The sequence below is a fragment of the Onychomys torridus genome, chromosome 2 (genome assembly GCF_903995425.1).
Source record: "Onychomys torridus chromosome 2, mOncTor1.1, whole genome shotgun sequence".
NCBI classification, from domain to species: Eukaryota; Metazoa; Chordata; class Mammalia; order Rodentia; family Cricetidae; genus Onychomys; species Onychomys torridus.
Window position 1 is genome coordinate 135,830,644 of NC_050444.1, and position 20,635 is coordinate 135,851,278.

Below are 20,635 nucleotides of genomic sequence, written 5' to 3' on the forward strand. Positions count from 1 at the left end.
ATTTCTCAGCCAAGACATCAACTTTGCAAAGCTGCTCAACAAGTCTATGACATTACCCAGCGTTCCCTAAAGAACAGGTTGAAATGCAGCACTCAAGTAAGTTAAAAGACTGCTTTAGGTGTTTAGCTTATTTAAATGTAGATTGTGATTCAACAGGTCTAGAGATGGGATTCTTTAACAAAACCTTTTTATTACCTTTTTAAAAATAAGGTAACTCACTATCTACATGTGTATGCACAATGTGTATATATACACACAGCTAAAATGATTGTCCAAGACAGGCATGGTGGTGCACGCCTATAATCTTAGCATGGGAGCCAAATACAGACTAACACTTCCAGGATAACCTGCATGCACTACAGGGCAAAGCCTTTTGTTTCTTTTTTGAAACAGGGCTTCACTATGCAGCTCTGGCTGGCTCAAGAGCTTGCTATGTGTAGTCCTAGCTGGCCTTGCACTCAGAGATGCATCTGTCTCTGTCTCAGGGGTGCTGGGATTAAAGGCGTGCACTACCATGCCTGCTACAAGATTCTTTTATATTTATATTTTTTCAAATTTATGTATTTCAATGTGTACCATGTTGTGTATCTGGAAGTTGCAGAGAATTGTGAGCCACCATGTATGTATGTATGTGCTGGGAAGCAAACCTAAATCCTCTTTCAGAGCAACAAGTGCTCTTAACCACTGAGCCATCTCTCCAGACTGCAAGATGTATTTTTTAAAAAAAGAAACAAATGAAGCTTTTTTCTTTTTTTTTTTTTTTGGTTTTTCGAGACAGGGTTTCTCTGTGTAGCTTTGGAGGCTGTCCTGGAACTTGCTCTGTAGACCAGGCTGGCTTCAGAACTCACAAAGATCTGCCTGGCTCTGCCTCCCGAGTGCTGGGATTACAGGTGTGCGCCCCGCCGCCGCCGCCGCCGCCACCACCTGGCTCGCAAATGAAGCTCTTATTTTGACATCAGTGCTCTAGTTTCCCTCCCAGAGAAACAATTCTTTTCCACTTTTTCTGTTCCCTTCCAGAAACGATCCCTTTCTTGACCAACTAATTACATGATCTGGCTCATCATACCACCATCCCTTAGAGTTGCCTTATTATTTATTGTCAACCAAATAGAACCTCACTATGTGGATGCACTATAACTCACCTCAGAGATTCCCTAACTGATCATTTACAATTGGTTTCTGACCTTTTGCAGTCATCAATAATGATGCAATTCACAAGGATATGCATGGGTCATTCCACCAATGAGAATATTAAGAAGACAAAAACAAAACAAAACAGAAAACAAACCAAAGTCCTAGAAGTAGAATTACCAGGTGAGAGGCTTTGTCCAATAGCTCTGGCCCATACTGCCAAAGATTCTCAGAAGTTGTACCCACATTAAACTACTTCAGAGTTTGACTCTAGAGACTAGATTTAGCAGGCTTTAGAGCCTGGATTTTAGTCTATGTTTTTGGTTTGAAATTCTATAAAATGGAGCCAAAGTCAAAATATCACATTTACCTTTTCCATTTTAGAGTCACAATCATTAAAATCCACAATATATAATCACAGCTCCCCTTATCAACAGATCTTTATTGTTTTCAGTAACAATTAATTACTCAAAACACAAAACAAAACTATGTAATGTTCGTGCATGCTACTCCTTCCCTCAGGGAAACAGAGTTCCTGTCCTGATCGTGTGGTTCTTTAAACCCTTCTCATTATTACCCTGTCTCCCTCTCATCCTCATCTGCCTAAATCAGACCCTGTGCCTTCCAAGGCCATGAGCAGCTTATGAATCCTGCAGAAGGCAACACACTGAAAACAGGAATGTTACCTTTAAGGCCACAGCACTGCTAGGTTTGCACAGTACTTTCTTCCTCTTACCACACTAAGAGTTCCCTATAAACGTAGACTAAAGGATTATAATGTAAAGGTAGCTAGACTATAGATTTCAAAATCGACATCTGAGGTTCAGCTTGACTCTGACACAAATTCAGTGACTACTCTGAAGCCCAAACTTTTCATTTATAAAATGTTAGTAAAAATTCATTCGCCCTGAGGGGATCCCAGAATCATACATGAAATAGGAGTGGTACAAATAAAACACAGCCCAAAAGCAAGCATGAAATAAATGCTCACTATTACTTATCTCTGATATTGTTTGTGATCTTCTGCTACTAATCTGTGATCAAACACAATGCTCTGTTAACTTCTGTATTCTCTATAGAACTAAGCACCATGGACACAGCAACGTAAGCATTATCAACCCTCAGTCAGATACTTTTCAAGTCACAGATATTTGAACCTATCTCTACAATTTTAACTACATGGTCATGGGCATGTGTGAGCTCTCATCTGCTTACAGATGAGACATGAACACACTAATACAATACTCAAGACAGAGCAGGCCTTCTAAGTACCATTGCTGTTATTTACAGGAGAAAAAAATGAATCTACTCAATACATTACAATTACTGTAACTTTTTCTTGGGTGGGTGGGGGGCTGAACCCATGGCTTCAAGTTTGCTAGGTAAGCAGTTCTATCACTGAGCTCTATCTACAGATCTTCCCTCTTATCAATTTTAACACAACTCAGTCTTGCATTTAAAAATCATTTCAGGAGTCTGGAGAGCTGGCTCCCCAGTTAAGAGAACTACATGCTCTTCCAGAGGTCCCAGGTTCAATTCCCAGGACACACATGGACGTTCACAACTGTCTATAACTCCAGTTCCAGGTGATCTGATGCCCTCATACAGACATACATGCAGACAAAACAATACACAGGGAAAAAAAGTCATAAAAGATATAATTTCAAGGGCTGGGGAGATGCTTACTGGATAAAAGCACTTGCTCTGAAGGCATGAGGACTTGAGTTTGATACCAGAATTCACATAAAAGGTGGGCATATGCTACTAACCCAACCACTGAGGTTTGGAGGCAGGCAGATCTCCAGAGCTCTACTGGCTAGCCAGCACTGCTGTCCTTCCTGCCTGTCTCAAGGCTAAAGGTTAATCCACCCACCTCCGCCTTTTAATGCTAGGATCAGTTTGCCCCACCATGCCTGGCTTCTTTCCCTTTCTTAAAAAGTATCTGTATTTCTTAGTAAATTTTCTTGTCAATACATGTTATCTGTTGAAAGGAAATCCAGGGGCTGGGAAGGCAGCTCAACAGCAAAGCATTTACCTTGTATGTCTAAGGTACTTGGTTCATGCCTAGCAATGACAAATAAAATGAGGACCGTGTAAATCCATGTGTTTCAATACTTAATAAAAAAGTTATCCTCTGGACTCTCATATGCTGTGGTGCACAATATACACAAATAAATTAATATGTGAAAAAACTAGAAAAGGTGTGGCTGGGCATGTAGCTTAAATGTTAGAGCACTTGCTGATTTTGGGCAAGGCTTTGGGTTACTCCCTAGCCACTGGTGCTGGGGAGCAAAACTTAAGTTACCGACACATGACACTTTACCTCCCTATACTTTATCATCTGAAAAGAATCACATTGAAGGTTTTATTTAAAAGGAGTTCTTAAGGTTGAAGAGGCGGCTCAATGGTTCAGAGCATATACTGGTCTTCCGAAGGACTCAGGTCCAGTTCCCAAAACTCACTTCAGTGAGCTCACAACTGTCTGGCACTCCATCTCCAAGTGAGTCCAATGACTCGGGTTTCCTCGGGCACTGTACTTACATGCACACAGCCACATAGCCACAGCCATATATAGTAATTTAAAGGAACAAACCCAACCTTTAAAGAACAAAATAAAAGGAGCTTTCAGCTAGGCAATGTGCTACAGGCTTGTAATTGCAACACTTGGGAGGTTGATGTAAAACCCAAGGCCTTGGGCTGGAGAGATGATTCAATGGCTAAAAACAGTTGCTGCTCTTGGACAAACTGAACCAGAGAGCCTGACGCAAAAAAACCAAAACAGACAGAACCCCCAAACCAACTAAACCAACAATGACAATAGAAACAGAGTAGGGGATGACAGACAGGGAAGACAGGAGACCTTTGCAGGATGTCTTTATTAGTCAACCTAATCACAAGACTGACTGGCACTCACAAGCTTTGGTTATTTACCATTCTACACATTTTACAGATTTACTAGCACGTGAATGCTGGGTGTAGATGTGGATGTGTGGGTGTTTGTGAAGAAGTTAGAGGACAACTTTGTCAAGTTGGTTCTCTCCTTCCAACTTTATATGGGTTCCAAGATTTGAAATATGGTCATTACACTTGGGCAGCAAGCAAAGTGCTTATAGGCCTTTTGAATTCAAAACAAAGCTTAATTCCAGAACTCTGTGAGTATAAGGCTAGGTTGGTTCACTAGAAATTCTAGGCCAGCCAGGACTACATAGTGAGACTCTCTAAGTTTTATAAGATTATTATGAAGGGGCTGGAGAGGTGACTCAGCACTTAAAAGCACTTGTTGCTCTTTCAGACAGAGGACCTGGGTCAGATTCCTAGCACCCACATGGTGGTTCACAATCACTCATGACTCTAGTTCCAGGAGTATCCAAAGCTCTCCTCTCATTTCAGCAGGCACCAGGCACACATGTGGTGTATATATATGCAGGTAAAACAATCATACATTTTGTAAAAAATCCAAGGTTGGGGGGGAGAGATAGATATTATAATGGAGTCTAAGATTCTTACAGCTAGGCTGGAAAAAGGACTCAGTAGTGAAGAACATGCCAGCTCTTCCTGAGGACCCAGGTTCAATTCCTAGTACCCACACAGTGGCTCACAACCATCAGTAACTCCAGTTCCAGGAGGAATCCCACACTCCTTCCTTGAGGCCTCTGTGGGGCAGGCACCAGACATGGATGTGGCAAAATGTTCATACACATAAAATAAAAAATAAATCTTAAAACAAAAACAAAACACCAATGTCTTTCCATTTAGTGACAATGTAGCATAGAAATAAATACTGTGATGGAATGCATTACTCTATGGCGATGCTGATATAAACAGACTTACCACACTGACAGTTTCATAAAAAGTACACTAAATAAAATTAGGGAGTACATGAAACTTGATAATGATACATCATGTTTCTAGTTTATATATTTACTATGCTATAATTAAAATGTACTCCTACTTATTAAAAAAAAGTTAGGTGGGTGGTGGTGGTGCACCCCTTTAATCCCAGCACTCAGGAAGAGTAGAGACAGGCCAATTTCTGTGAGATCAAGCCAGTCTGGTCTATAGAGTGAGTTCCAGGTCAATGAAATTTTAACACTTACCTTCCTCTGTTTCTACTGGCTGTTGAGAGAGAATTTTAAGAAGAATGGGGTTTTTCCATACTCCTTCTTTTGTAACATGAACCAGTATTTGTAGATTATTATTCCCAAATTCCAACAATGCATCATGTGACTCCTAAAACCAAAGAAACATATTTAAAAGAGAAGTTAAGAACAAAGCTTTGCCTTCTCAATCTAGTTAAGTATCAATAACTAAAAAGGACTTGAGGGGGGGCAGTTTGTGTTTTTATATAGTAATCTTTTTTTCTTTTTTCTTTTTTCTTTTGGTTTTTCAAGACAGGGTTTCTTTATGTAGTTTTGGTGCTTGTCCTGGATCTCACTCTGTAGACCAGGCTGGCCTCGAACTCACAGTCTGCCTCCCAAGTTTGAGATTAAAGGTTGGGCACCCAACCCGACAGTGACATTTTTAAGCAAAAAATATCTTTAAAATGTCTTCATGAATTCCCCTCATGTAAATTATCACAATTTATGCTTGAATCTGAAATGTCCTAGTAATTAAGATGGCAAGACCTAACAATCTTGGCAGTAGCAGATTTAATTTTTTTAAGACTACTGATACAGCTTTCATTTTAAAGGCCTGTTCATTACTGATACAGGCAGCATGCTCTTACAAACATGAAGAATTACTGCATGGCAATAAATGACATGGGGGAATCATGCATGCTACACAAGCATTCTACTGCTGAACTTTAATCTCAGGCCTCATTTCCAACTATTTAAAGTCTTGTTAATAATCTATTATTAAAAAAAGAGATAGCTCTCTATAAAATATTATAAGGTCTTGATTATTAGTTTGGTTTTCAAAAAAATTTATTGCTACTAGGTATGGTAGCACATACCTTTAATCTCAAACTTGAGAGGCAGAGGCAGGCACATCTGGAGTTCTAGGCCAGCCAGGGCTACATAGTGAAATCCTGTCTCAAAAAAAGAAAAAAAAATGATGTCCAAACTAGGTAAGGAGAAAGTGGTACATATCCAGGAATCAGTAAGAGGCAGGAAGATCAAGAGTTCAAGGCCGGCCTGGGCTACATAAAACTTTATCTCTGGCCAGGCGGTGGTGGCGCATACCTTTAATCCCAAACTCATAGAGGCAGGTGTACTCTGTGAGTTCAAGGCCAGCCTGGTCTATAGAGCAAGATCCAGGACAGGCATTAAAACTACTCAGAGAAACCGTTTCTAAAAACCAAAACCCAAAACAAACAAAAAAACCTTATCTCAGAAAACAACAACAACAAACAAACGGGGGTGGGGGGGTGACAACACCTTCCAATAATCATTTACTAATACCAATATTTAATTTGTATTTATTTAATATCATTTTAGCATTATTTAACACAGCAATTTTCTTTTAACAGCCTGACAGATCTTCAGGCTTCTTTCTCCTGAACATAGGACAGATACTTTGTAGTGAAGACAAGGAATCTAAGTGAAAATTTCAGAATGTCCTGTTAGGTCACAGGACCTACAATGTCTACAACACACTGGCAGAAAATATTATCACCACTGTGATAAACAGCAACTGAAATGTAAATGATCTGAATACTTTCTCCTCCCCTTCCATGTCTCTAAAGCTGATAGGTTGTCATTGTTCACCAGGACTTGTGGATTTAAATGATCCTCAGTCTCCAAAAGAACTAGAGCCAAGGCACATTGACTAGTTTACTTTTTCATCTGTTAAACTTAGAATATACTTCACTCAGAGCAACTTTTATTGCCATTAGGTATTTGATTAATTAACTATAGTAAATGTATTTTAAAAACGGAAACTTATGCTTCTTCTAATTTAATTTTTTTTTTTTTTTATTGAGGGGAAGACTATGCAGGTCACCAGACAGTATGGCAGCTCATTATCTCCTTACAACAAGTGCATTCTTTTTATTATTTTTTTTAAAAGATTTATTTATTTATTATGTATACAGAAGAGGGTGCCAGATATCATTAAAGATGGTTGTGAGCCACCAAGTGGTTGCTGGGAATTGAACTCAGGACCTCTGGAAGAGCAGTCAGTGCTCTTAACCTCTGAGCCATCTCTCCAGCCTAATAAGTGTGCTTGACCTCACACTGCCAGGCCTGGTAGAAACAAGCACCCTTACCCACTGAGCCATTCTGCCAGCAGATTTTTTAAAAGGACAAATGTCATACCTTGAAAATTTGCAGATCTAAAATGTCATAAGTAATTAAGTTTCATACCATTAAAACAAATGTCAAATAGTGCAGGGTCACATGCAGGGAAGATTCCCATGTGGTTATTAAAGGGGAAGATCAACATGTAGATAGAATAAGCCTCATTTCATAATAAAAACAAACCCAAGAACAAGCTCATGGCCAACAAAGGAGCATTGTGTACTGTGTGTTCAAGGCCAGCCTGGGCTATAAAGTGAGTTCCAGTCCCTTCTAGATGATATACAGATGCTATCTCAAAAAAAAACAACTCAACATCACGAAAAAACAAAAAACAAAAAAACCAAAAATCCTTTTCAGGCTAGAAATATAGCTCAGTATACAAGTGCTTACACAGCATGAGCAAGGCCATATAAACTCGAACAAGAACAAAAACAAAACATTGCTTAGAGTGTGTTTTCTAAAGTACATAGAAAAGGCACCAAGAGACTGTATAGCTAAAGCATGTCTATAGTAGCCGGTGCTGTCTGAGGCCTCACTGATATAAATTCTTATCCTGGGTAGGGATGGAGCACAAAACCAACCAAAAAACCAAAAAGCCAGGCACAGTGACATGTCTACAAATCAGAGCACTTAGGAGGTGAAAAAGGAAGATCATAAATTCAAGGCTGAGGCTGGAGATGGCTCAGCAGTTAAGAGCACTGGCTGCTCTTCCGAAGGGCCCAGGTTCAATTCCCAGCACCCAACATGGCAGCTCACAACTGTCTGTAATTCCAGTTCCAGGAGATCCAGCATCCTCACAGAGACATATGTGTAGGCAAAACATCACTGCACATAAATAAATAAATAAATAAATAAATAAATAAATGAATGAATGAATGAATAAATAAATGAAATTATTTTTTAAGTTCAAAAGGTTTATTTTTGTCAAAATTATCCAGAATGCCTTGTCCACTTGTCACATAAAATGGAAAAAAAAAAAAAGCTTTTTTTTTTTTTTAAATTCCACATTCAACAGGGAACAAGCCTCTTATTTATCTGCAATGTTATTTCATTAATTTTACTGAACACAGATTCAAAAACCTATCCTGTGCATCTGACAACTACTAAACATTTACGCTCGGGAAGGGGCACTTACTCAGCAAACAATCTAAGAAAACAAAGAAGCATATTAAAATGTTCTGTCTAGGGAGGATATAATAAAATACTGATAGCACTAGAGAATCAAGCTTATTTGCTCTTCTAGAATGTGACATGTCAGGACCAAACTACTAAGGTCTCAAAGCATCAAGACAAAAATACATATGCTCAGCTGGGCACAGTGCTGCATGCCTGTAATTCCAACATTCAGGAGCCTGGGGCAGGATTGTCACAAGGTTGAGGTCTGTCTAGGCTACATACAGACTTAGTTCAGGGACAGTCCGGGTCTTAGCTTTCAGTTAAGGCAGGGCCACAGTGTGATCATCTTACAAATAAACCCCAAACAAAAGTAGAAATCAACATCCCATACACAAAAGATGACTTTAAAGGCTGTTTTAAACAGGAAAGTAACACAGCTTCACAGAGTTAAACAAATGCAACATAAAGGAATGCAACACATCTTTGCATCATTAAACAAATGTTCCACAGCACAAACAAATGTAACACATCTTAAAATAATATTCTATAATATTAAATAATTTGAATATGTGAGACGTCAAGATGACATTACGGGGTTTTAAATAGGCCAGGAATATGACAAAGAATTCTCTTCTCCCCAAGGAGAAAAATATTACAATCATTTCATTTTGTATTATGTACCCCAGAGGAAACAAATTCCTATACTCTGAAATGTGTTTTTAATATATGAATCTTTATCTATGCCCACATAAAAATGTGTGTCCTAGATGAGGCAGTTAGAGAAGATTCCAAATCTGCTGGTGAGTGTTACTCTTGGCAAGCTAAGTTTCCTATGTGTGCCTCCTTGTTTGTAAACGAGGACTCAAATAATCTTCACATTATAAAGTTTACTTAAGGGACATAAAATATTTAAAATAAAGCACAAAGAGGCAGGGTGTGGTGGTGCACACCTTTAGTCCCAACACTCAGGAGGTAGAGGCAGGCAGATCTCTGTGAGTTCGAAGACAGCATGATCTACAAAATGAGTTTCAGGATAGGCTCCAAAGCTACATAGAGAATGTCTCGAAAAACCAAAAAGTACAAAGCAGTGAGCTTTAATTAGTGGCCAGTAATTAAATGACTTAAATTATTTAATGTTATAGAATATTATTTTAAGATGTATTAATTTGTTTATGCTGTGGAACATTTGTTTAATGATGCAAAGATGTGTGCATCTGACAAGTACTAAACATTTACACTCGGGAAGGGGCACTTACTTACTCAGCAAACAATCTAAGAAAACAAAGAAGCATATTAAATGTTGCATTTGTTCAACTCTGTGAAGCTGTGTTACTTTCCTGTCTAAAACACCTGATTGGTCTAATAAAGAGCTAAATGGCTACAGCAAGGCAGAGAAAGGATAGGCAGGGCTGGCAGAGAGAATAAATAGGGGAAAAGGAGGAGCAAGGAGCAAGAGAACAAGGAGAGGAGGACGCTAGGGGGCCAACCACCCAGCCAGCCACAGAGTAAGAGTAAAAAAAAGTAAGACATACAGAAGAAAAGCCCAGAAGCAAAAGTAGACCAGACAATCTAAAATAAGAAAAGCTGGCTAGAAACAAGCAATGCTAAGGTGGGCATTTGTAAGAAATAATAAATCTCTGTGTGTAATTATTTGGGAGCTGGATGGTGGGCCTCTCAAAAGAGCAAAGAGAAAAAAAGACCAACAACAATTTAATGTCTATTTGTATGTGTAACATATCTACACAAGTGTGTACACATTGAGGTCAACACCTTGATGTTGTTTCTCAGGCATTTTACCAAGTTCCTTTGTTCAAGAGGCCTGGAGCTTTGTCAAGTAGGCAATGTAGACATGAGATCTGGGAATCTTCCTTTCTCTGTTTCCCATCTTGCCATCTGGAATTATAGGCCCATGGTACCACACCTGGCTTTTTACATGTGTTCTGGGGATCCAAACAGGTCCTCATGCTTGCAAGGCAGGAACTTAACTGGTTAAAGCATCTCCCTAGTTCCTGAGTGTATTTTTAAAATACGTCTCAGTTTCTACCCTAATGGATCATTTGACACCTGCTGCTGCGTGGGCCACTTGCCATTTTCTAACCTGCTCACCTACTTGGAAAGGTGAGAGCCAAGCAGTCTCCTGTGAGTATAATGCATGAGTAAAACCTACAACTACCAGTTTGACTGATTTAGATACACATATTGATTGGCAAGACACAAGAGTGTTATTAACAATCTAAATACTTTACTTAATAATTATAAATACATGAATATGTAATTGTTTTTGTTCTGTTTTCAAAGTTTACTTTGCCAAGAATAAATGTATGTCTTGGGCAATTAAGCAGAGAATTTCTCTTGATTGAAATGGACTCACCTGTAGAGACTGAAGGAATGGTACCCAGACTTCACAGGGCAGTTCACTTTCAGGCACTGAAAGCAGTAATTCAAAACAACTCCTACAATACAAATAACTATGTAAGTATATAGGGATATTACAGTAATAATTAAGTACAGCATGAAAGCAATATGCAAGACTTTTATACTTGTTCAAACTATTCTAAATACTTAATACTCTTTACATTTTTTTCTTGAAACTGTTCTACTGGCTTTTCAAGTATTAAAAAAACAAAAGGGCTAGAGAGATGGCTCAGATGGTTAAGAGCACTGACTGCTCTTCCAGAGGACCTGGGTTCAATTCCCAGTACCCATATGGCAGCTCACAATTGTCTGTAACTCCAGTTCCAGGGGACCCGACACTCATGCCAAAACACCAATGCATATCAAATAAAAATATTTTGGAGAGATGGCTCAGTGGTTAAGAGCACTGGCTGCTCTTCCAGAGGATCTAGGTTCATTTTCCAGCACCCACTTCACAGCTCACAATTGTCTGTAACTTCAGTTCCAGGGGAATCTGGTGTCCTCATACAAATGTACATGCAGGCAAAATGCCAATGCACGTGAAAATGAAAATTAAAAAAAAAAAAAAGAAAAGCTATAATGCTTTATGTTTACATTATTGTTTTAATAAAGTTTAAAAATATATGAGCCTTCCAAAAAAGTCATATTCCAAATTGTTAGTTTGTATGAGAAGATCACCCATACCAATAGACCAAAAAAATTGGATCTGGGGATATTGTGAATTCAGTTGACATAGTGATAAAGAGAAGTAGACTGTCACCCACATAAGTTTCTATCACTTGCAGAGGAAGCAGAATGATCAGCAAAGTGATTTCTTCACTTCTAAAAAGGAAGCAAGAGTTTCTTCTTTCTACCCCAACCACTACCCAGACACAGAGAAGAGGGAAAAGAAAGGGAATATAAAGAGATTCAGAAAAAAAGTCAATAAAGAACTCAAAATATCAATCCAGCATAACTCTCCTAAATCTTACAGCATAATCACTTTGCCTGTACAGATTGGTATCACATGGCAGGAAGTGGGACTTGGTAGGGAGAACAATGGGATTAAAAGGGGAATGCTAATCCTCCACCAAAGAACGATGTCAGAGATTCAGCTGTGGTGAACTGAATACAAACAGGTAGGGCTAGTACAGAAGTAACAGATTACCCTGACAAGCACACATTTCATTCAACAATGCAGGATCTAACTGAGGCAACACCAGCCTACACTTGAACAGCTGTTGATGAAACGAGTATGTTAATGGTGCAATTCTGTCTGTTACTAGGCAACCTAATATTAAAACAGCTAAACGACTATGGATTTTACTATACTGGTATTTTGTGCAGATACAATTATTTTTAGTTCAAATGATGTAACAGAGCTGCAAGATTTCACAATATCTTCTCCAACATATATGGTGTTTCTCAAAGATAACCAGTTTGTAGATCCTGAATCTGTGATAATTCTGATTGCCAACTTGATTAGACTGAGATTCCTAGAAGATAGGCAGAGCACAGCTGTGAGTGTATCTGTGAGAGCATTTCCACAGATGACTAGCTAAGGGGAGACTTCCATGAGCTGAGCAGTACTATCTAAATACTGAGGTCTGGGTGAATTAAAGGAGGGTAATGGAGTCAGCCCAGCCTGTGGTCATTCTCTCTTTGCTTCTTACTTCAGGGTGAGAACAGCTATACTTGGCCAGGCCTCCTTCTCATAAATGGACTAAAACCCCCCGAAACCGAGCCTGAAACTGAGCCGAAACAACCCTCCTCTTTTTTACTTTTTATTTATTTATTTATTACCTAATTTATTATGTATACAGTATTCTGCCTGCATGTGTCCCTGCAGGCCAGAAGAGGGCACCAGATCTCATTACAGATGGTTGTGAGCCACCATGTGGTTGCTGGGAATTGAACTCTGGAAGAGCAGTCAGAGCTCTTAACCACTGAGCCATCTCTCCAGCCCCAAACCCTCCTCTTTTAAGTTGGTTTTCTCTGGCATTTAATTGGTCCTGGTCACAGTAACTGTTCAGCACACAATCTATAGCTAAGGGAAAGAGAAGGGAAGTGGATTGGACTTGCAGTACAAGCCTGAGTAAGAAAAGAGACCCAAAAGACAGCTACAGATTGTTTAGCTGGAGCTTCACTGGGACATTCTCTCTTGGCAATATAGGAGTGAAGGCTCAGAGCAAAGGGAACTGGTGCTTCTGCAGAGTAAACAGTACCACTGTAAAGAGAAGTCAGGCAAACATCACAACCAACAGTACTTAATTAATTCTTAAGTAACTGAAGTGCTTAAACTTACAGGACTAATCTGCCAAGCACTAAGAGGACGTCTTCACATTCAGTAGTTAAAAATGGACGTGCGCTGGCAAAGCTTTGGATAGCAAGGCGGTAAACCTCCAGAAGATACACAATGTGTTCCGATGCATTCTTGTTGCTTGCATATTGCAATAAGGTCTAAAAAAAAGAATTAATTGTTTTATAAATAAAAATGAAGCAAACTGGTTCTTTGCACTCAAAAGTACTATTTCTTCCTTCTTTCCTAACACGTGCTTACACACTGTCTTTTTAGGCCCTGGTTTGTTTAGAGGATTCTATATTCACCAAATAATGAATCATCCCTCTGGAGTTAGTGGAATACAGAACGAAATCTGAGGAGAAAAGCCATTATATGTTTGGGCTAAGTATCCCTATACATGTAGAATTACAGGTAGCAAGTTTGGTTAATATAACATTCAACTGAAGACGGAAAAGGAAAGGAGGGTTGCTACATGTACATCCTACCCCTCATAACAGAGTAAGTTTCTCCTCCCCTTTTGTAGATATTTATTATTCAAATACACTCCCAGATATATTCACAATAGAGAGACACGTGGCTGATCTGGCCAAGATCTGTTTTGGGTGTATGAACAACTAGGCAGATTGTCCTGAGATGAACTTTTAGAGAGAATTCCCTATTTAACTGTAGCACCAATCTTAACAGGTCTTATAATAAATATATGATAAAAACAAACCTGGAGCCAGGTTGTGGAGTGAATGCTGGAAGATCAGAGAAGCAGAACAAGCCACAGCTTCCTCACCTCGCAAATTCCTCAGCTGATCCTGTTTCCTCAGACTGGATGCCTCTCAGCTGAACTGTGCTGTTCAAAAGCCTAAAAGCTTAACCAGCTTAGTTCCTGGTTTTCATGCCTTATACACCTTTCTGCTTTCTGCCCCCACTTCCTGGGATTAAAGATGTATGTCACCATGCCTGGCTGTTTCCAAAGTGGCCTTGAACAGACGGATTTCTACCTCTGGAATGCCAAGATTAAAGGTGTGAGTGCCACCATTTTCTAGCGTCTGTATCTAGTGGCTGTTCTGTTCTCTGACCCCAGGTAAGTTTATTAGGGTGCACAATATTTTGGGGGACACAATACCACCACAATTTACCTTCTTATGCCTCAGCATAAATATACTAAATATAAAAATATAATTAAAATCAGAGACATCACAAGGTACAACTCAAGTTTGTCAACCAAAATAGAGAACCCAAATTACGACCCTTAACAATCAGTCCCTCCTTCCCCTTACACCCTATAAGCAAAGGCCCACTCACTAACTCACATGGTCCACTGTCACTCTAGACAGCCAAATCCTGAGCTATACTCTCTTGTTTTTGAAAGAAGTATTTTTGCTTACTCTTGCAATCTACATGAGCCTTTATTTTAATTCCTTGAAAAAAAGACACCAAGAACCTGATGTGAAGTTGGACAGTGGTGGCACATGCCTTCAATCCCAGCACTCAGGAGGCAGAGGCAAGGGATCTTTGTGAAGTCGAAGCCAGCTGGGTCTACAACGCCAGTTCCAGGGACAGCCAGAGCTGTTACACAGAGAAACCCCGTCTGAAAAAACCAAGACCAAAAACCCTGCTGTGACTTTGTGTCATAGCCCCACATAGGCAGGACATTATTTTCCCTCTAGAGAACACATTCTAACTGGTCTGCAGGGCTCCTAATAAAACTAGGCTTTTAGCTAGGCCTACTCCTATAAGACAGAAGGCAGCTTGATTATGAGTGAATTTTATGTGACCTGAAGTTTTTACCCCCAGAATAATTTCTGTAAAGATTTCTAACTTACTGTCTTGGAATTTTCTGTCTAAAGAACTACAAATAGGATTAGTAAGATGGTTAACAGTTAATGACACTGACTACCAAACCTGATGACCTGAGTTCAACCTCTGGGACCTCTAGGTGAAAGGAATAAACCAGCTCCTAGAAGATGTCCTCTATCTCCACATGAGTGTCAGTTACACATGCACTCCCCTCCAAACGCACACACGCATGCACGCACAAACACACGCATGCACGCACATATTTTTTTTAAAAAAGAACTACAAAGAAATAAGGTAACAATGCAGGATTCCAAACTTTCTACATTTTAGTGTTCATATTAAGATCCCTTTCTGAGCTGGGTGGGCTGCACACCTGTAATGCCAAGAGTTTTTGCAGGGGAGTCAAGAGTTAAAGGTGATTTTTTAGACTTCACAGACTGAGGGTGACCTGGGTTACATGGCAGCCTATCTCAAACAACAACAACAAAAGATCTTTACTATCAGCTCTGATTAAAAAACAAAACAAAGCCCTCTAATGACATGTGATAAACCATTGTATTACATATAGTAAAATGCTCTTGACACACTGAATGATGTGGGCTGTATGCACTCGAATGCCCACCAACCTACAACTAAATGGCCTTCTGTATTTTCAGAAAGGTAATGTATCATTTAATCAAATCACTCCTCCCCCCCTTTTTCCCCACAAAGTCAGGGTCTCATGGAGCTCAAGCTGACTCATCTACCTTGAGTGCTGGGATTACAGTGTGCCTACCATGCTCAATTGTTGCTGTGCTGGAGATTAAGCAAATCAGACAGGTACTTTAACTACTAAGTAAGCTACAGTCACAGTCCAAGTTACTCACTTTCAAATATCCCAGACTCGGGATATTTCATTGTGTTGACTTTCTTCTTCTTCTTCGTCTTCTTCTTCTTCTTCTTCTCCCTCCTCCTCCTCCTCCTCTTTTTCTTCTTCTTTTTAAGATTTTGTTTTACTTTAGTTTGACACAAGGTTTTGATATATAGCTTTGGTTGGCCTCAATTTCGCAGAGACCCATGTGCTGCCTATGAGCACTGGGATTAAAGGCATGTGCTATTATGCTTGGCATTTTATTTTATTCTTAGATATGTGCACTTGGGTACACATGAGTGTTGGTGGCTGAGGAGGCCACCTCTGGATCTGGATCCCTTGTGAGCCAACCAATGTAGATGCCATGAACCAACTCAGGTCCTCTACAATAGTATATATGCTCTTAAGTGCTAAGCCATCTCCACAGCCTCTTGATTTCTATTTTTATATTCCTAAAGTATATTTGTTCCTTGTTAGTTCACATTAAATAATGGGGTCTCCTTAATATACCCACTAGGATAATGCTGAGCATTTCAAAAATCCCTGAAACAATCTTCACTGGATTTGGCTATTTATTCATTTATTTATTTGGGTTCTGCTGGAGACTGAACGAAAGGCCTTGTACGTGGTAAGTAAATTCTTCACCACTAAGTTATACTTCCAAAGTTTTATCATTGTTTTTAATGTAAGATTAGAATAAATGAATTATATTTATCCAAATACCATAAATAATTCATATAAACAAAATCCCAACAGAAGCATTAAATTTTTTTTTTCTTGCTGGAGGTGATGGCTCACGCTTTTATTCCCATCATTTGGGAGGGACAGGCAGATCTGAGTTCAAGGCCAACATGGTCTACAAAGCAAGTTCCAAGATAGCCAGGACTATAGAGAGAAACCTTGTATCAAAAACTCAAAAACAAACAAAAAACAAAAAAGAATGAAAGTTTTCTTGTTCTTTTCTTAATAAAGCTGGAAATGAGGTAAATAATGATAAATATGACTCAAGTTCAGTAGCATTCTACAGAGATCAAATTAATGAAATTTCCTCTTTTCAGTAAACTCATTTATTTGAAAAATAAGGAAACCAGATATGCATGTTTGAAAGTACTATACCTATTTAGGCACTGTGTTTAACTATTTAAATACTCTTTTTTTAAAAGATAGGGTTTCTCTGCGTTGTTTTGGTGCCTGTCCTGCCTCTCAGGCTGGCTTCGAACTCACAGAGATCCGCCTGGCTCTGCCTCCCAAGTGCTGGGATCAAAGAAAGGCATGTGCCACCACCTCCTGACCTATTTAAATGCTCTTAAAGGGTGCTCTCATTCAAGCTCCAGACAAATTGCCATCAGAACACTACTTTAAGCCCTTGTTATATATTTCAAATCTCTATTAAATATTTTCATCCGGATGGCCTATTCAAGTCTCAAACCCCAACATATACAAAACCAAACACTTTCCCTAGAAAACATACCCTCTTTCACTTCCTCTATTTCTTTTCAGAAGCCAAAACTAAAAATAATGTTGAAACAATCACAAAGTTTGTTGATTCTAGCTCAAAAACTAACTCAGCCCACCCACCATGTGAGTAGCCAGTGACTTATTCCAAGTCCCCAATACTTTCATCAGAATTGCTCTGACAGTTCCTTTCTGCAGATCTAGATACTCTCCAGCTCTTAGAGTGTACTATAAATGCAACATATTTGTACATTAAAGAATCAATGCATAGGGTGTAAAGGGCACAAACAGCTGGACTAAAAAATGCTAACACAGCTAGACTGCAATGGTTATAGGATTGTGGGCTAATTTTCTGTCATCTTTATATTTTATTCTATGGAACTATCCAAGAGGGAATAATTTCAGGATGGTCACATTTTAAGCAAGGGATGAATTCCAATTTTAGTACTAATTTTTAAAACCCCAGCACCCCCTTCTGGCCTCCACATACAATGGCATATTCACATACCCATGCATAGGCCTACAAACTCACATAATTAAAAAATAATCAAAATAAATGTATTTTTTAATGGATGATGTTAAGAAAAGCAAAAAGGGGTTGGAGAGGAGGCTCATTGTTTAAGAGCACTGTCTGCTTTTCTGGAGGACCCAGGTTCAATTCTCAGTACCCACATGACATCTGTAACTCCAGTCCTAAGGGATCTGATACCCTTTTCTGACCTCTAGGTACCAGCCAGACTTACATGCAGACCAAATACCCATAAACATAAAATAAATACAAGCAATGAACCTGGATGGGAAGAGAAGAGCTGGCTGCTCCAAGTCAGGAAGTAGCTAGCTACAGTGACCCAACTCCTACTCTGCACACTAGTTACAGCTGCTATTTAGAAATCTGGCTTACTTCTTACCCATCAGTCTACACTTCTTCATCCACACCCTGATAACATTTCACTGGATTCAGTCCATCATCCCCATCTTCCCAGAATGTTTTAGATAGTGATCCCGTCATGGGTCAAAAATATGCTTTCTAGCTTCATCTAATTTTCAGTTTTAAAATGCCTCTTGCTGTTGCTGTAACAGTAGTATATCTTTAAATACACAAAATTTTCCATAATGCATAAAATACTACCCAGGAACAAATCACTGTTAACAGGCAAGTTTGAGTTTCTTCAATGTACAAACTGAAGCATTTTATGTTGATGCTATGTCTTATGCTTCCTTTTACTTCATTTTTTTTTTCCTGAATGACCAGAACTCAGTTTGGCAAGCCCTCTTCCATTGATTATCTCTCACCATGCTGTAGATTTTCATTGTGTTCTCAATGTTGCACAACCTTGTACAGAAACCATTTATGGACATCACAGTTTCTAACTTTTATTTTGACTTTTTGAGGCAGGGTCTCACTATGTAACCAAGGCTGGTCCTAAAACTCAGTGTGTACCCCAGGTTGGCCTCAAACTCACAATCCTCCTGCTTCAGTCTAAATGCTGGGATTACAGGTGTCTATTATCACCATCCTGCCCTGGTCTCTTAGCTTGGCAATATTATATATAAAATTAAGATAATTCCCTTTAATCTAAAGCTTTACTGCATGACTATCTTACTGCCCACTGTTCTTTGACAATTTAATAAATCATATGTAAGGCACTCTACTCTCTTACCTCCCACGTCTACCATTGTACCTCTTTCCCCACATCCATATCTTTTTGTTTTGTTTAGTGACCACAGGGTTGAAACTATCCATTGGAACTTGGTGGCCCCAAGACTATTTTCTTAGAAAGGACTATAAATAGAATTTCTGGCTCCATAACTTCTAAGGCTTTACAACAATATTGGATTCTGCTCCAGAAAATGAATTCTAATTTACATTCCTATTATCAATATAAGACAGTGGCACACTGAAGAGCATAAGATAGTATATTTTAAATACAATTTTAAAGTGTGATGTGAAGTTGGGGTTTTTTGACACAGGGTAGTCACACCTGTGTCAAAGATTCTACATGGCCAAATGCCTTGGGTTATTTTTAGCTATTCATTGCTGGCTGGAGAGATGGCTCAGAGGTTAAAAGTACTGGCTGTTCTTCCAGAGGTCCTGAGTTCAATTCCCAGCAACTACATGATGGCTTACAACCATCCATAATGAGATCTGGTGCCCTCTTCTGTCATGCAGGCATACATACAGGCAGAACACTGTATACATAATAAATAAATAAATCTTTTTTAAAAAGCTATTCACTGCCCACCCCAATGTCTGTCTGACCTAAACAGACACACTTTTCTCAAATCTTAATAGTATGGGGAAAAAAAAAAAACCCAATCTTTTAAAATGCCAAAGACCTGAACAGACACTGGACCAGATATAGACTGTAAAAATAAGCACAAGAATACTAAACATAACTCATAAGGGAAATGCAAGTTGGAGCTTCACCAAGCTATCACTAATTTTAGTGGCAGAGACAGTTTAAAAAGTAGAGGTGCTGGTGTCTATTAGGAAGTAAGAGACAGACTTTGTACTTTGTTGATTGATACAACCTGCCAAGGGATCCAGCTCCTAAGAAGAAAGGAAAAAATCATTTGTCTACACCAACAATGAAGAATGCTCATAGCAGCTCAATTTATAGTATCCACAAACTAGAAAACACTCAATATTTATCAACAGCTGAATGAATATTAGAATTATAGTATATCTATACCAAGAAACCAACTACTTATCTCTATGACATGAATTTCAAAATAATTACACCAAGTGAAAGAGGCCAAAGAGATTCTATGATTGTACTTGCATAAAATCCTTTTTAAAAAATGCAGAACCAGGTGGCGGTGGCGCACGCCTTTGACCCCACATTTGGGAGGCAGAGGCAGGCAGATCTCTGTGAGTTCGAGGCCAGCCTGGTCTACACAGCAAGATCCAGGAAAGGCGCAAAGCTACACAGAGAAACCCTGTCTCAAAAAACAAAACAAACAAAAACACAACCTCAGCTCAAAAACAAACAACAACAACAACAACAACAAAAAAGCAACCTAGGGGCTGGCGTGATGGCTCAGTGGTTAAGAGCACTGGATTCTCTTCCAAGACGCAGATTCAATTCCCAGCACCCACAAAGTAGCTCACAAACTCCAGTTGCAGGAGGAGATCTGACACTGTCTTCCGGCTTATTTGGGCACTACATACATATGTGAACAGACATGCAGGCAGAAAACCTATACAAATATTAAATAAGATTTAATGTGGGGGTGGGGGGAGAACAATTATATAGCTGGGAGTGGTAACTCTGGTAATCCTAGGAATTTGAAGGCATGGGCAAGATTACTGCAAATTCAGTCAGCCTAGTCTACACAGCAATTCCAGACCAAGAA

The 20,635-nt window shown here is 39.2% G+C and overlaps 1 protein-coding gene across 1 annotated transcript in view; it reads right to left on the bottom strand.

The window, feature by feature from the left end:
- The window catches only part of Rlf (RLF zinc finger), a 68,877-nt gene that overhangs the window by 30,771 nt on the left and 17,471 nt on the right, over window positions 1-20,635 (bottom strand). The window contains exons 2-4 of the mRNA XM_036179114.1: window positions 13,186-13,340; window positions 10,858-10,939; window positions 5,229-5,361 (exon numbers count right to left, since the gene is read on the bottom strand). Coding sequence (XP_036035007.1) covers window positions 5,229-5,361; window positions 10,858-10,939; window positions 13,186-13,340 — 370 coding nt within the window. The remainder of the gene's footprint in view (window positions 1-5,228; window positions 5,362-10,857; window positions 10,940-13,185; window positions 13,341-20,635) is intronic.